This window comes from Heloderma suspectum, chromosome 3 (assembly GCF_057233095.1).
Source record: "Heloderma suspectum isolate Gila_16-S chromosome 3, 16-S_ref, whole genome shotgun sequence".
Taxonomy (NCBI): domain Eukaryota; kingdom Metazoa; phylum Chordata; class Lepidosauria; order Squamata; family Helodermatidae; genus Heloderma; species Heloderma suspectum.
Window position 1 is genome coordinate 75,594,335 of NC_139460.1, and position 15,016 is coordinate 75,609,350.

At 44.4% G+C, this 15,016-nt stretch overlaps 1 protein-coding gene and 1 long non-coding RNA gene across 5 annotated transcripts in view; one reads left to right on the forward strand and one right to left on the reverse strand.

Moving 5' to 3' along the window:
* Window positions 1-561: 561 nt before the first annotated feature.
* LOC146349806 (uncharacterized) lies at window positions 562-5,475 on the reverse strand. The gene is made up of 4 exons (XR_014789091.1): window positions 5,257-5,475; window positions 1,923-2,033; window positions 1,501-1,573; window positions 562-834 (listed from the first exon to the last, which is right to left on the reverse strand). It is a non-coding gene; the product is annotated as an uncharacterized LOC146349806 (long non-coding RNA).
* Window positions 4,835-15,016, forward strand: part of USP25 (ubiquitin specific peptidase 25) — an 86,832-nt gene continuing 76,650 nt past the window's right edge. For 2 of the 4 annotated variants that reach the window (XM_084843525.1, XM_084843522.1), the window contains exon 1: window positions 5,567-5,904. In XM_084843525.1, coding sequence (XP_084699651.1) covers window positions 5,860-5,904 — 45 coding nt within the window. In that variant the 5' untranslated portion in view covers window positions 5,567-5,859. Of the gene's footprint in view, window positions 4,889-5,552; window positions 5,905-15,016 lie in introns of those variants that run through there. The other 2 variants (XM_084843524.1, XM_084843523.1) reach the window with 2 other exon arrangements.

Consider the following 15,016-nt stretch of genomic DNA (forward strand, 5'->3'; position numbering starts at 1 on the left):
CAGCTACCATCCATCCAAACTGTTTAGTGTTTTGAAGGTCATAATAAGGCCTTTGAAGTGGGCTCAAAAATGAACTGGGAGCCACTGCAGCTGAAAAAGCTAATTAATTGTGGTGCGCAAAAGCCTTGGATGAGGCATGATCCAGAGGAGAATAGCCCTGCTTTGGACGGATTTGGATCGCCTCCAAATACATGGCAACTTGGGTCTGAGGTGGTCTGAGGTGGAGCAGGCAAAGTTTCAGAACTGCCTCAGAGATTTACAATTTGATACATTTTGCACCCTCCCACAAACATCTCCATAAAGGAAAAACACCAGCAGAGGAGGGGCTGAAGCTCTGTGGTCCACAGCTGTAGCTTGCAACCAGGGGATGACTTTACCAGGGCTCTCCTCATTTTTACTTCTTGTCAAAGTTCGACTTATGACCTGGACCCCTTGAGCAACTCCCTAAGGATCTCTTGCCTCTTTTAAAGTCCCACCTTCCTTCTTTTCAACTTCCTCTTCCCAGTAATGTGGGGTTTAGGCTGTAGACGTGGGGCGACTTACACTCTAGACACAGGGTTTAACCACAACACTTTATTAGTAGATTTAAAGCAAACAAATTATAACTACAGGTATTTTCACAATAGAGCTGAGTGATACAAAAGGCCTTAAAAGAAAATAAAAGTTACAAAATGCAAGTTCCTTTACCTTAGCTGTACTTAGACTTTTCTAGGTTGCTTCTTTCTGCTCTCAGTCTTCAGACTCTGCTACAGCCTGGTTTTTTCTGCTCCTTACTGGCTCTCTTCTTCTCCTTATATAGCCTCCTCCCTCGAAACTGAAAGTACTGCTTCAAACCTGAAGAAATGAAACTCATGTGGAGGAATGAAACTGCCACTAATCTGGATAAATGAAACTACTCCTCTCAGGGTTACCCCCTCCCAACAGAAAACTCCAGGCTTCTAAGCGTGACCTTTTTTCCCCATTGCCTGTGTAGGCCTCAAACCTTCACACTCCCAAACAGCTTCTGGGAGGGATGTAGACAGAATGAATCAGAAACTGATCCAATGTTTTCTCTACTTTTTCTCTAGCGGTGGAAGCAGCCACATTCAGGACTTCCAAGAATGGCTTGATAATCACCATTAACTGGGAAATGGCTGGTGTCTCCTCACTGCTGGCTGATCAATAAGTGGCTGACACCAGTCAGGTATGTGGAGTTCCAAGTGTCCACAATCTGATTCAAGTTCCCGCAGCATATTTTCCCCAGCTGCCAGTACCAGGAGGACAGGGCACCACCATCCTGCTAACGGTGATGCTTGCTGGTAACTTATAATAATGTTGCCAGCAAGGAGAAGAGGCCACTTGTGTGGCTTCCTTGCCACACTTCTCTTAATCTAAAGCCACATTCTTGGTTCTGAATCAGAGTTTGAGAACAACACCTCCCCTCTGTTTGAAAGAGTGAGAAGGGAGGAATGCTTACAAGCCAGGAAGGTTTTCAAGTTTGATGTACAGTTGCATACTTACTGTTCCATGAGCAAGAGGGAGCTATTGCCCTTGCGTCTTACTTGTGGGCTTCCCACAGGCAACTGGTTGGCCACTGTGTGAATAGAATGCAGTACTAGAAGGACCCTTGGTCTGATCCAGCATGGCTCTTCTTATGCTCTTTAATGTAATGCCACGGTAATAAGCTGGGTTTCTCCACTCAGGCTGCCTTTACATTAAAGAAAAAACCCGCATCCCTACTGTTGTGGAGCCTTTCCACTTTTACAGTGGGCTCCCAGATGGTGACCATGTGATTACTGAGAGGGGAGGCTTTTAATTTTCAAGGTTCCATAGAACCAATGAAACAGTGCCATCTAGTGGCTGTTTTAATAGCGTAAAAATCAGAGTTTTTTTGATACCTCATTTTTTCCAGATCTTTTTAACATGGAATAACCAGAACATACCTCTGGATGTGCCCTGGAGGTTGATGACATTATGAAAAGGACCCACAAACTTCCATGAGTGAGCAATCTCAATAGCAGGATAAAACCTCTGTGTGAAGAAGCCCTCAGCTTCTGAAACAAAGAATGAAAAGGACCCACATCCATCTCTACCTGAAAGAGTAGGATGCTGGTGCTCTGAAGGCTTTACAACCAGATAGGGTTTTATAGTTTCCTCCAAGCTCTACTTGAACATTGTATATGTGTAAAATACCATCATGTAACAAAGTACACAGAAAATCATCCACAGAAAGACCGGGGGGGGGGGAATTGGGGAGGCATTCCTTAAAACACACGCGCGCGCGCACACACACACACACACAAATCTAAAGGCTGGTCTTTCACAAAATCACCTGCAGCTATCTGTTTGAAATTAGGCAGGCTTCATCCCCCCAGAAGTGTTTATTATGCCCGCAAATTTCATCTGATTTTCACCACCATCCCCAACACACAATTCCCAGCATGCTGGGAGTTGTTTAGACAGAAAAAAAGTCATACATCTGTAGGACTGCACCCTTGGGTTTTGTTTTTTTTTGCAAAGCCCTATTAATTTACTGCATCTTGTGTATGTAGTCCACACACAGATATTATATACACATGTATACTGTTACAACTCATAAAAAGGGAAGTTCCACAGCTCCATTGCACTCTTCTATCTGAAGGGGTCTCCCCTCTCCTCATATACTTATTTATTAAATTTATATACCACTCAACTGGCAAATGCCTTTGGGGCAGTTTACAATTCTAAAACCCCAAAGCAACAATAAGATAATAACCAAAAAAATAATGCAGCTGGTGAAAGTATCAAAGTATTAAGCTATTAAAAGCTTTAAGGGAGCAATCCTATCCAGATAGGCGGTTGCCTCCGAACTGGAGGCGACCGCTTATCCAATGCAGGGCAGGAGAAGCATGGAGGGGATTGGTCCCTCTGCACTCCCTCTGCCCTGCATTTTCGGCTAGACAGCTGATTGCGGCTGTCTAGCCGCAGGAGGGCTGAGCGGGGGAGGAGGCTGCTGTACGACATATTGGATGTGTTGTACAGGCAGTTCCACCCTCCCTGCCCCAGAACGTCCCCAGATATACCCCTTTCCGGCTGCTCCGTGCTCTTCTTGTGAGAGCAGAGGACAGGGCTGTTCCGCACTCCCTCGGAGACAACGCGGAAGTGGGGGGAGGTCAGTTCCCGGAAAACAAGATATCCTATGGCCATTTAGCCGCTGTCTAACGGCCATAGGATTGCTCCCTAAAACTATTAAAAAGCCAGCAGTAAAACTGATAATAAAAACAATGAATTAAAAATTAAATCCCTGCCGGAAGAGGAAAATCTTAGTTTGGTGTCTAAAAGTATATAATTAGGACACCAGGCAGATCTCCATGGGAAGGGCATTCCACAGATGAGGGCCACTGTAGAGAAGGCTCTTTCCTTGGTAGCTGCCTATGGAACCATTGTGGATGGCGAAACCCAGAGAAGAACCTCAGAAGATGATCTTAATAGTTGTGCAGAACATACGCGAGAAAGCGCTCCCTCAGGTACACTAGTCCTAAGCTGTTTAGGGCTTTAAAGATCAGCACCAGCACTTAGAAACTGACTGGTAACCAGTGCAGTTAATGCAGCACTGGAGTAATACATTTGAAACAGCCAGTCCCAGTAAGCAGCCTGACTGCCCTATTCTGCACTAACTGTAGTTTCCAAACCACCCTCACAAGTAGCTCCACATATAATGCATTGCAATAATCAAGCAGGAGTTTACCGCTGCATTGATAACTGTTAGTCAGGCTGTCTCTGGCCAGGTAGTGTCACAGTGGATATATTAGCCGAAGCTGATAAAAGGCACTTTGTACCATTGACAGAGCAGGATCTAGGAGCACCCCCAGACTTCAAAGTGTACACTAGATAGGAACACCTGAATTGAGCTGTAGTTATTCAGCAGTGAAAGGAATAGTCTCCTTTCAAGTCAGAAGTATTCCCCATCATGCAGCGCAACCCTAAATATGTCCCACTGCTGGGTCTTGTTCCACTGTATATATATGTTTAGGATTGTGGTTGAACAGCCTGATTCTAGGCCCCATATTCCCACTTGCCCTCTCTCTCTGGGCAGTGTCAAGGCAGTGGTTGGCTAGATAAGGATCAGCCACCTCATCTTCTCACAATCTTACCCATCTGCTCCCTCTTGGTAGTGACTGGGCCTAAGGAGCCCAATCCTCCACAGCATGTCCCCCAGTGGAGAGGGAGGTTTCAGTATTAAGGATTGAGCCAGTGATAGTTACCACTGCGTCTGATTGCTCTCTTCTGGAAGACTCCACCTGCTCATGTTGGGCTTTTCTACAGGAGGCTGTTAATCCACTGTATCTACTTTTGGTTTTGTCATAGAACTGAGATACGAACACTACATAAGGAGTTTCCTTCCTGCTTTTCAGCTACGCAACATGTAGGTGGCACTGTGGCACGGCGGAATAGCACAAATACACAAGAGGAAATCATAGTTTCTTTCACCATCTGAAATAATACCCCATTTTCCCTGCTCAAAAAAAAAAACCTTACGAAAAGTCCTCTTTACAAACAGAAGCAAAACTGGAGGGTCATGATGTCATCTAAAGAACTTGTAAACCACCGTGAGTAGGGAATGAGGAGCGCACAACAAATCCCTCATGTAGAAAAGCTCACATCCTCTCTCTTTGGATGGGTAACAGGAAGGATCGGGCCCACTGGGGGCCATCTAGAGGGAGGGAGGCTGTTGCTGCTCCTTGGGGGAGCAGCCACCACCTCTGTCTACCCACTTATCCTCTCTCCCTGGGCAGCATGGCTAGGAGGGCTGGGCTTATTGGGCCCAATCCCCACAACCGCTCCATCCAGAGGAAGACTGTAAGCGAGCAAACAAGAAGGTCCTGCAACACAGAAGGCCTCCAGATGACCACCCCGGTGGTAGCAGCAGGTGATGAGGGCATCTGAAACAAATTCCACTTTATTCCCGCACAGACAATGGTGCTATGATTTGCCAGTTTAAAATGCAAACTTACACGGGCTGAGAGTATTTCGGGGGGGGGGGGGCAAACAGTTGCCTTGTTCTTACACCAAGGATGCAAAGGCAGTTGTAAAGCGGGCGATGGCAGTGCGGCGGGGGTAGAAGAGAAACGTTAGTTGTGTTGATTCCTAAGCGAAGTAATACAAATTGGGGGGGGGGGGGCTGGGTAGGATCATTAAGAGTGCAACCCTACGCAGGGTGAGACCGAAAACAGACCTACAACTCCCAGCGTCCCCCAGCCAGCTTTTTTCTGTCTGCGTAGGGTTGTCTAGAATTACCTAGCCGCACCATTGCATCGTCTCTCCTCACGAGCAACTGTGCTGGCCGGCTGCGTTCCCCTCAAAATGAAAGCGGCCACGTCCCGCCTGCTGCTGCTGCCGCGCCTCTCCCTGAGCCAAGGCCGCAGCCCCGGACGCGCTGCCCTGGGCCTAAGGCCCATGGACCTCGACGGGACTTAATTCCGCGCAGGCACGCACAGGACCGCGCTCTGAGCCGTCGGGAAGGGAAGCGGGTGGACGAATGGGAGGAGCCGCAGCACATTCCAGGGCCGGGCAGGCTCGGTTGAGGCGGGCGGGGGCGCGTGCGCCAGTGAGCGAGCGACAGCTGGAGCGCCGGGCCTGAGCGCGCCCTCTTCTTCCCCAGGGCTGCCGCTTGCCTGGGCGGCGCGTCACGTCACAGCTGCGGAGGCCTTCGCCCTCCTCGCCTCGCCCCGCCCCGCCCCGCCGGCCCCGTCCTCGTCCTTCGCCTCTTCCTGCGGCCGCCCGCGCCCACTCCGGCCCCGCGCCCGCCGCCTTCCAGCCCGCCGTCCCCGCCCGTTGCGAGCGCCGTCTCCTGAGCTCCCTCCGGCCGGCGGGGAGGGACGCCCAAGTCGGGCAGGGGCCATGACCGTGGAGCAGAATGTGCTGCAGCAGAGCAACTCCCAGAAGGTAAGGGAGGACCTGGCCGGGCGGGAGGAGGTGGAGGGGAACGGGCGGGAGGCTGCTCCGCTCAGGCCGCCGCAGGAGGCTTCCTTGCAGCGGGCTGCTCCGCCACGCCAGGGCCCGGCTTTCTAGAGGAGCCGCGGCGGGTCTGCGCCCTCCCTCTTCTGCTTCCTCTGTGACCTTTGCGTCGAGAGAGGGACAAGCGCGGGCTTAGCTGCTCCTCCCGACATGGCTGGGGAAGGGAGCGTGTTTTTGCGTTGGGGCTGCTTGCTATGCAGCTCGGAGCTGGACTCCCTTTCTGTAATCATTACTTAAGACCCCACCCCACTCTCCCACTCTGTTCTGCTTTTCTTCCTTATTTATTATGTCTCCTCGCTTACCTTGTCAAAGAAGCTCCCACAGTGCGTGTGTGTTGGGGGGATCCAGCTTTTCTATCCCCAATTCATCTTCACGACTATTCCACTTTATTTTTAAACGGAGGGATTGACGTCTTCATCCTCTCCCAGTTCTTGTGTTCCGAATTAACGCCTCTGTTCTGACCATGTCACCTCTCCAACCAGTTCTGTAGTAGTTAGAGACGATTGGTAAACATACATATGAGGGTTACCTCCTTAAAACGTTAGTGCAGTTGGTTTAAGGCTTTCAGAGAAATCAGTAATGTATAACCTTAGAGATGATGAGTCTAGAAGTGACGTGTGCTTCTGTTTCTTCTTTCTTTTAATCTTTAGCTAATAGATCCGATCGTTAAAGGGTTGGATACAGGAATTCTTAACTTGAATTTGCCAGGAGAGGACAGCTTAAGTTTAGACGTTTTGCTAACTATCAATAATTATATTAGTAACTAATTATACTAGTAGACTTCAAGTGTTTATCTGCTTCTTTTGAGGTATGACTCCCACTTTTGGAGAAGATTTGTGTCATGTTTGTATACACTAGCTCTGGAGCAAACTTGCCCCAAGTAAACTTTAGCTTCCACAAGTAAAGTCATCTGTCTGTGTGAAAGAGTTGTTCTGTTTTTAACACCTCGAGAGCCTTTTGGTGTAAACAAATAATAAAACTACTACTCTTGAATGTATGTGAACTACAACATCATTCCAGGTTTGTTTAGTACATTTAAATGCTATCCTTCCTCCGAGAAACAAAAGTTTTGCCCTACTTCCTATTTTACTTCCACTTTAAAAGCCCTGTGAGGTAGGTTATACTGAGAGATGATGACTGTGCCAAGGTCACCCAGTGAGTTTTATGGTTGAGGTATGAGTCCCTGGGTCTAAGCCCAACACCCCCTCTGCTGTATCATGATATGGTATGTAAGTATTCATTGTAGGCATATATACTGATGTTTTTAGAAGTCTGACATATGTTGGTGAGTCAGAAATGGTCATCTAGGATGGTATGGAATCTTTATAATTAATCAGTTTGAGTCATATGTGTGTGTATGGCTACTAAAATGGGTGCTGAGTGCTTTTGACTCATGTCAGATGAATAAGGAAGTTCCAGTTTTAATTTGGCTTGCAGAGATACTGTACATTCTCCTGCAACCCCACTTAATTTGTTATATGTTACAAAATGAGTAACTTAGCAATCCTGCCTGCTGTTTCCCCATGTACTTCTTTCTGTTTTCCTGCGCTGTCCTTTTGCAAATCCCATATTTTTGTATCTATTCCTAATGCCTTCAAAAGTCTTTTAATAAGATGTTCTTGTGTATTAACAAACCTTTGAAATAGTAGTCTTCTACTCCTCCAGTAACTTCAGTAGTCAAGTGCTTCACTTCTGTACTCTTCACCTTTGCACCGTTATAGTACTCCAGTGAGGATTTCATGACAACTTTTCATCTTTGCATCCATGAGGAAAATAAACTGGGTGGTGGTCATATCCCATATTCCTGTGCATTGTGTAAGAAAAGATGCTTCCATTGAAAAATGCACCCTATCGTTGGGAGTCCAGGAAGTCAGTATAATCAGGACAGTCTCTTTGACACAATTTTCACAGGGATGTTTGAGACAGATGTGCTCATTTAACACCAAACTACTGCTTAGACATTGGAACCCTGTAGTCATATTTCTCTTAGTTTCAGAGGGAAATGGTCATAGGAGTGCTTAAAGTTGTTTTTGTTGTTGTTGCTAAAATAGGCTTATTGTGACTACAAGTTTGGTGTCTTGTAGCATGATTGTTCCATTTCAAGCCACAATTTTCCACCTCTTAATTCTCCTGAAAATATGTTTGCCTTGCTGTAATTGATATATCCTATGGTCTTGCTCATATTGCGAAATAAAAGGGACCATTACTTTATGAAATTATTGTATGGACTGATGTTTGTGAGAATCATCATGGAATCATAGAATAGTAGGGTTGGAAGGAGCCTACAAGGCCATCGAGTCCAACCCCCTGCTCAATGCAGGAATCCAAGTCAGAGCATCCCTGACAAATGGCTGTCCAGCCTCGTCTTGAAGGCCTCCAGTGTGGGAGAGCCCACCACCTCCCCAGGTAATTGGTTCCATTGTCGTATTGCTCTTACCGTCAGGAAGTTTTTCCTGATGTTCAGCCGGAATCTGGCTTCCTGTAACTTGAGCCCATTATTCCGTGTCCTGCACTCTGGGATGATGGAGAAGAGATCCTGGCCTTCCTCTCTGTGACACCCTTTCAAGTACTTGAACAGCGCTATCATATCTCCCCTCAGTCTTCTCTTCTCAAGGCTAAACATGCCCAGTTCTTTCAGTCTCTCTTCATAGGGCTTTGTTTCCAGTCCCCTGATCATCTTTGTTGCCTTCCTCTGAACCCTCTCCAGTTTGTCTGCATCCTTCTTCAAGTGTGGTGCCCAGAACTGGACACAGTACTCCAGATGAGGCCTAACCAGTGCTGAGTAGAGGGGAATCATAGAATCATAGAATAGTAGGGTTGGAAGGGGCCTACAAGGCCATCGAGTCCAACCCCCTGCTCAATGCAGGAATCCAAGTCAGAGCATCCCTGACAAATGGCTGTCCAGCCTCGTCTTGAAGGCCTCCAGTGTGGGAGAGCCCACCACCTCCCCAGGTAATTGGTTCCATTGTCGTATTGCTCTTACAATCAGGAAGTTTTTCCTGATGTTCAGCCGGAATCTGGCTTCCTGTAACTTGAGCCCATTATTCCGTGTCCTGCACTCTGGGATGATCAAGAAGAGATCCTGGCCTTCTTCTCTGTGACAACCTTTCAAATACTTGAAGAGTGCTATCATATCTCCCCTCAGTCTTCTCTTCTCAAGGCTAAACATGCCCAGTTCTTTCAGTCTCTCTTCATAGGGCTTTGTTTCCAGTCCCCTGATCATCTTTGTTGCCCTCCTCTGAACCCTCTCCAGTTTGTCTGCATCCTTCTTAAAGTGTGGTGCCCAGAACTGGACACAGTACTCCAGATGAGGCCTAACCAGTGCTGAGTAGAGGGAAACTAGTACTTCCCGGGATTTGGAAGCGATGCTTCTATGAATGCAGCCCAAATTAGCATTTGCCTTTTTTGCAGCCACATCACATTGCTGGCTCATCTTCAGCTTGTGATCGACAACAATTCCAAGATCCTTCTTGCTTGTAGTGTGGTTGAGCCATCCCCCATCTTGTAACTGTGCGTTTGGTTTCTTTTTCCTAGGTGCAGAACTTGGCATTTATCCCTATTAAATGTCATTCTGTTGTTTTCTGCCCAGCGCTCCAGTCTATCCAGATCACTTTGAATTTTGTTTCTGTCTTCCAAAGTATTAGCTATCCCTCCCAATTTTGTGTCATCTGCAAATTTGATCAGCATTCCCTGCACCTCCTCCTTCAAGTCATTAATAAAAATGTTGAAGAGCACTGGGCCCAACATGTTTGTCTTGCTTCTGTGAAATCATTTAAAGTACCTCCGTGAGGTGCATAGGTAAACAACCTACATGTGTTGAAATAAGAAAGATAAGATGAAACAACCTAAATTAATATAGTGTAGGGAGAGTGGCTTGATTTTTGTTTTGTCAGGGAGCAAAAGAGTTACTCCTATTACTAGTGCAAAAGTAGAGTGGGGCAGTTTCCAAGTATTGCTACTCATGTTAGTCTTTCATGTTTTAAGTGTTTGTCCTTATATGAGACTATAAATATATTTTGCTCAGGAACCAGGTCCTTCTGGCTTGACTAATTCTTTCCTATAGTGAACTCCCACAAAAGGATGTTGTCAGATATATATTACTACTAGTGGTTGTCAATGTATGTTTTGTAATGTAAACTGCATCCAGAACGTGCTTTTTATGAAAGAGCGGTGCTAGATGATAGGGCTATTACCATGAGAACTGCAGTTTAATAGGATAGGCCTTCCCTTTTCATAACCTAAAAAGCTTTGATTTGCTAATTTGTGGTATAGGAACTCTTAAGGACCTGATGATATACTAAGGTTGCAATCCTACACAGACTTGCCTGGAAGTTAGCCCCATTGAACTCAGTGTAACTTACTTCTGAGTAGATGTGCATAGGATTCCACTGTAAATGGTCTTCTAATACTACATCTGGGGTAAACCCTAGAAAAATACTGTGTGCATACTAGACTTAACATGTGAAGTATTCTTTATAAAATTGTCCTTACTGCAATTCCTATGGGAATGATTGCATTGGTGAGCTATGTGTAAGTACAGATTTGAGACCTGTTCAGCTATTTCATGACAATCATGAAATGCTGTTCAGTAAATGGTGATAAGTCTAATGTTAGAAGTGATGTTCGTTTGAAGCAATGTTCATTATATATTTTATAGTAGCACCTAGGAACGTACTGTGGAATTATGAGTCTTCTGCCAGGTGCCACTCAATCAATTTAAGACCTATTAAAATGTATTGCGTGTTTTGTATGTAAAGGACATTGATAGAAGTAAAATTCAGTAATGTAAGCAGCTAGAGCAAAATATTAAATTAGATTGTTTTAGTATAGCTTGTAATTTGATAGATTTGCATTGAGGATTTTTAAAAGGTCAAAAAGAGCATTCACGTCTCATCAGGCGTAGTCAAAAATATTTGAAGTAATGTTGTGTTCCAAGGCTGGCTTGTGGTTTCAGTTCCAAGGCTGGCTTGTGGGCCCTCGACATGGTGCCGCTGATACGCCCATCTGGCTTTGCCGCCCTATTGTGGATCCCTGCTGCTGCGCAGAGTGGTGTGGCTGCTGCCACTAGTTATTAAGTTCATCCCCTCTCCCTGGACATGTTTCTGTAGTGGGCAGTGACATTTTTGAATCAGCTCTGATCCTTGGCAGCAGTTGCCACTTTAGATTGCCCAAAATGAAATGCCCAACAATTTGGCCAGTCTAAGGTGTCATCTGTCTCACCCTCTGGCTGCTGTGGAACATGTCCAGGAGGAGGTGAGTGACTGGTGGCCGTAGCAGTTGGATCTGGGCAGTTAGGATGGCAACATTGCTGGGTAGTTTCCCTGATGAGAGCAGTGGGGTTGATGATGGGCCCACAGCTGTCGGCAGGTGCTCGACTATGGTGACATCTGACCCCAGCCGTATTAGTTCCATATGACACTTAAAGACAGTTGAATCACGCATGCAGGATTCCCATGTTGTGTGTATGTGTGTGTGAGAAAGAGGTGAGGGAGGATTGGCTTGAAATGCTGCTAGCTTCATTTGAGCTCCATGTGAGTGACTGGCCTCAGGGAAGAGGTAGAAAGGGTTGCCATATTTCAGTCTTCTAGTCCCTGCCCTTGTTGGCTGCCCATAGCAAAAGTAGCTATCCCTGAAAAAGCACTTATAAGGCTCTCTTATGCTATTCATCCCTATCTTGTACTTGTTTTTTTTTTATTCTCGCGGATGCAAATACACGATGATCAGCCCTTTAGTGTATAATTATTATAATTATTACTATAATTACTGGGCTTTTTTAGTACATGCCTTGTATCTGGTAAACACAGTAGAATTGATGTGCACTGTATTCTGGGAGAATATTTCTTTAAAAATCAAATACTTTGACGAAGGATTTGAAAATTCTATTACATAACGTACCTCACAGTTCTTTTAGTAGTTGCATAATGTTGTCTTTGTTGATGCATATCATCTGTTGTTTATTATATCTGAATGGATTTCATTTGATAACACAGTGATTTTCCCTTTATGGCTGTCATCTCATGTTCTACTTATTACAACTGTTAAGAGGGGCATAAAAACACAAACTGTTGTTAAGAGCACATAAATAACTTAGGGAGTTTGGTTAATTTTTTTTAAAATGCTGAACTTTTTCAGCGTTTCAAAACTTCAAATTTCTTCAAGGGCCTCTTTAAATTTCTAATATGGAAAAATGTATAGTAAATGGTGAAGTAGAAGTTTTTTGTATTTGAAACAGACTGTAGTAATTACCTTCTACACACCTTCATACTATACTAATTCAGAATTAGGGATACACATCTTGTATGTATGTTCACCTCTCCTTGGAGAATTATATTTCTTTTGAACAGCAGTTGAAAAAAGAACTGAAGAGGATCCTGCTCAGCTAATAAAATCCGTTGCTTTGGATTCCTTAAACTATTTTACACTTCATCATTTGCAAAGAAGAGACCATGCTGTGATTGTTAATGGGAGCCCCCCTCTGCAGTTTCCTGCCAGTTTCAGCATCCTTTACATCCTCAATATTTTACTATATTTACTATATATTTACTGTACTCCATTTTCCTATATTCATGAGCAAGCATGCTAGTGAATATTGCTTGATTGCTCTTGCTTGGCTCCTCCTGAAAGCAGGAGCAGCTAAACTAGCCAGGTCCAGAAAACTTAACATTGCATCTGAACTGGGTCTTCTGCCTTGTTGCTCCTCTAATAAGCCCGAATATGAAGTCAGGTTTTGAAACTGGCTTCCAAATCCAGACATGTTAGAGTTATGACAAGCCAGGGTTTGGGTTCTGATGTAATGCTAAACTTTTCTGCCCTGGTAAATTCCTGGTTTAGGTGTTCCCACTTTCAGGACCAGCCAAGTGGGGGTGATTGGACAGTGTGCACTAGCACACTTGCTCATAAACAGTAAGCCAAGATTCTGAGGAATTTTTGCTTAGCATCGTGTGCAGACCAGCATTTTGTGCTTTGATTTAATATAGCTAGTTCTTAGGATTTTGATGTAACTTGGAAAGTTTCATGCAACTCCTGGAGAACGGGGCACAGGCTGGAAGAGACAATACAGACCCACAAAATCTTTGTTTGTCAACAACCTTCCTATTGCTATCATTATTCGCTGGTATCTCGTCTTGAAATATTCTGTGGAAACTGATCCTGAGGGGAAGAGGATCTCAGAAAACCTCTGAGATGTTACAATGTTAGTTTTATGTGTTGGCTGCAAAATTACTGGAATAGGTTTATTCAAGAATCAAAGCACCTTGCCATTTTGATTGGCATATACTTATTCAGGAATCAAAGTCAGAAAGGAAAGGTTTTGACCACGTTCAAATAAGATTTGAGGGGTTCTTCTGGAGTAGGGGGAAGGGAGTTAAGTACACCAGGATATGATGTCTCCACTTTTAGGCTAAACGTTTTACTACATCTATTGCATTCTCATGATCCCTGCCAGCTTTCTACAGTGAAACAATATATGAATTGCTAGGATATAATAATCATCACTCTCTCTAATAGCAAAGTTAGGTGGTGAGTGTCAACAGAATTGGAGCCAGAGCCAAGGCACTGAGAAATAAGAGGGAAGTATCAGCATTCTTGGGGAAACCCTGAGGTTTGCAGGAGTATGTAATATTTTTTAAAAGTGCATAATATTAAAGGGAGGAGCGAACCAGCACGCTGAGTACTGAACTCAGCCTCCAAGAGCCAAGAAATAAGTGTTAGTTGGGAAACAAAAGTCATGGGAGGGGGGGAAATATACCGCTTCAGCCCCTTACACTCCATTACTATTACAGGGAGCCTATTCCAGGCTGGTTGGAGCTCTCAAGAGGAGGGCTACTGTTAGTCTGGACCTATTCTGTAACATTTTGTTGCTGGATGCTATTTGTTTCCTCTGTCCAAATTTTCCTAATATACAAAATGAATGTGAACAAAGGCAAGTGCATTAATTTTATTATTACATTTATATCCTCTCTTTTTTTTCTCTTGCAAGGAACCCAGGGTGGCTTACATGATACTTCTCTCCAGTGTATCCCCACAACAACCCTGTGAGGAAGGTTTGAGTCAGTGACTGGCCCAAACTTACCCAGTGACCTTCATGGCTGAATGGGGACTAGAACCCACATTTCTTGAGCCTCAGTCCAACACTCCAACCACTGTTAGATTACCACGCTAGTTCTGTCAGTTTTCCTACAAAGTCTTTGCCAGCAGTAGTTTTTCTCTTTTAACTGAATGATTCTGTCTTCCCAGCATGTTATTAAAAGTAAGTTTAGGATTTGATTAGGATTTCCACTGGAAACATTTTACACTTGGACTTGACATATATCCTGCTGTCTAATTATCATAGTGAAACATCAGTTTTCCCTGACAACGTATGCTTATAATCTGTCTTGCGTTGGTCACTGTTGTTAGACAAGGCTCATGGAAACGGTCTCCTCTTTGTAAAGTGTACAGTTCTTCACTAGTTTTATCAAAAAGGAGCCAGTGTGGCAGCCTGCGTGATTGTGTGTGTGTTCACTGTTTTCTTTCAAACGATCCTGATGTGAAGCTGTTGCTAATTGTGATGGTGATCTCTGTGAACAGAAAAGTAATAGGGAAAGACCTTTGATCACCATCTGATTTCTTAGAGGTTTCTCATTTGTTCATCACAGTGTATTCTTAAAAAGTTTGTATTCTCTGTTGCTACATGGTTACTAGAAAATTGGAGGGTTAATTTTGCTGTTGTTGATGTATATAGCCATAATAGGATAAAGAGTTGACTATGCAGTTTGTATTTAGAAGTGAATGATTCAGCTTTCAAGGCTGTAAATTATTCCTAGTGCTTGGAGATATTTTGCTTCCTTCTTAAAATGTCATTTTCTAAAAAGGAAGAAAGGAGGCAGGGACATCCTTCACAGTTATTCCCTATTTTTCTCTTTCTCTGTCTCGTGTGTGTTGGTCTGCTGGTTGTGGTTTGCTGATATTCTGTGGAAAGTTGTTTGAATTTGATGGCAGTATATTCTTTAGTTAATGTGGTCCGTGCTATGAAAATGGTATTTTTATTTTCCAAAATCCT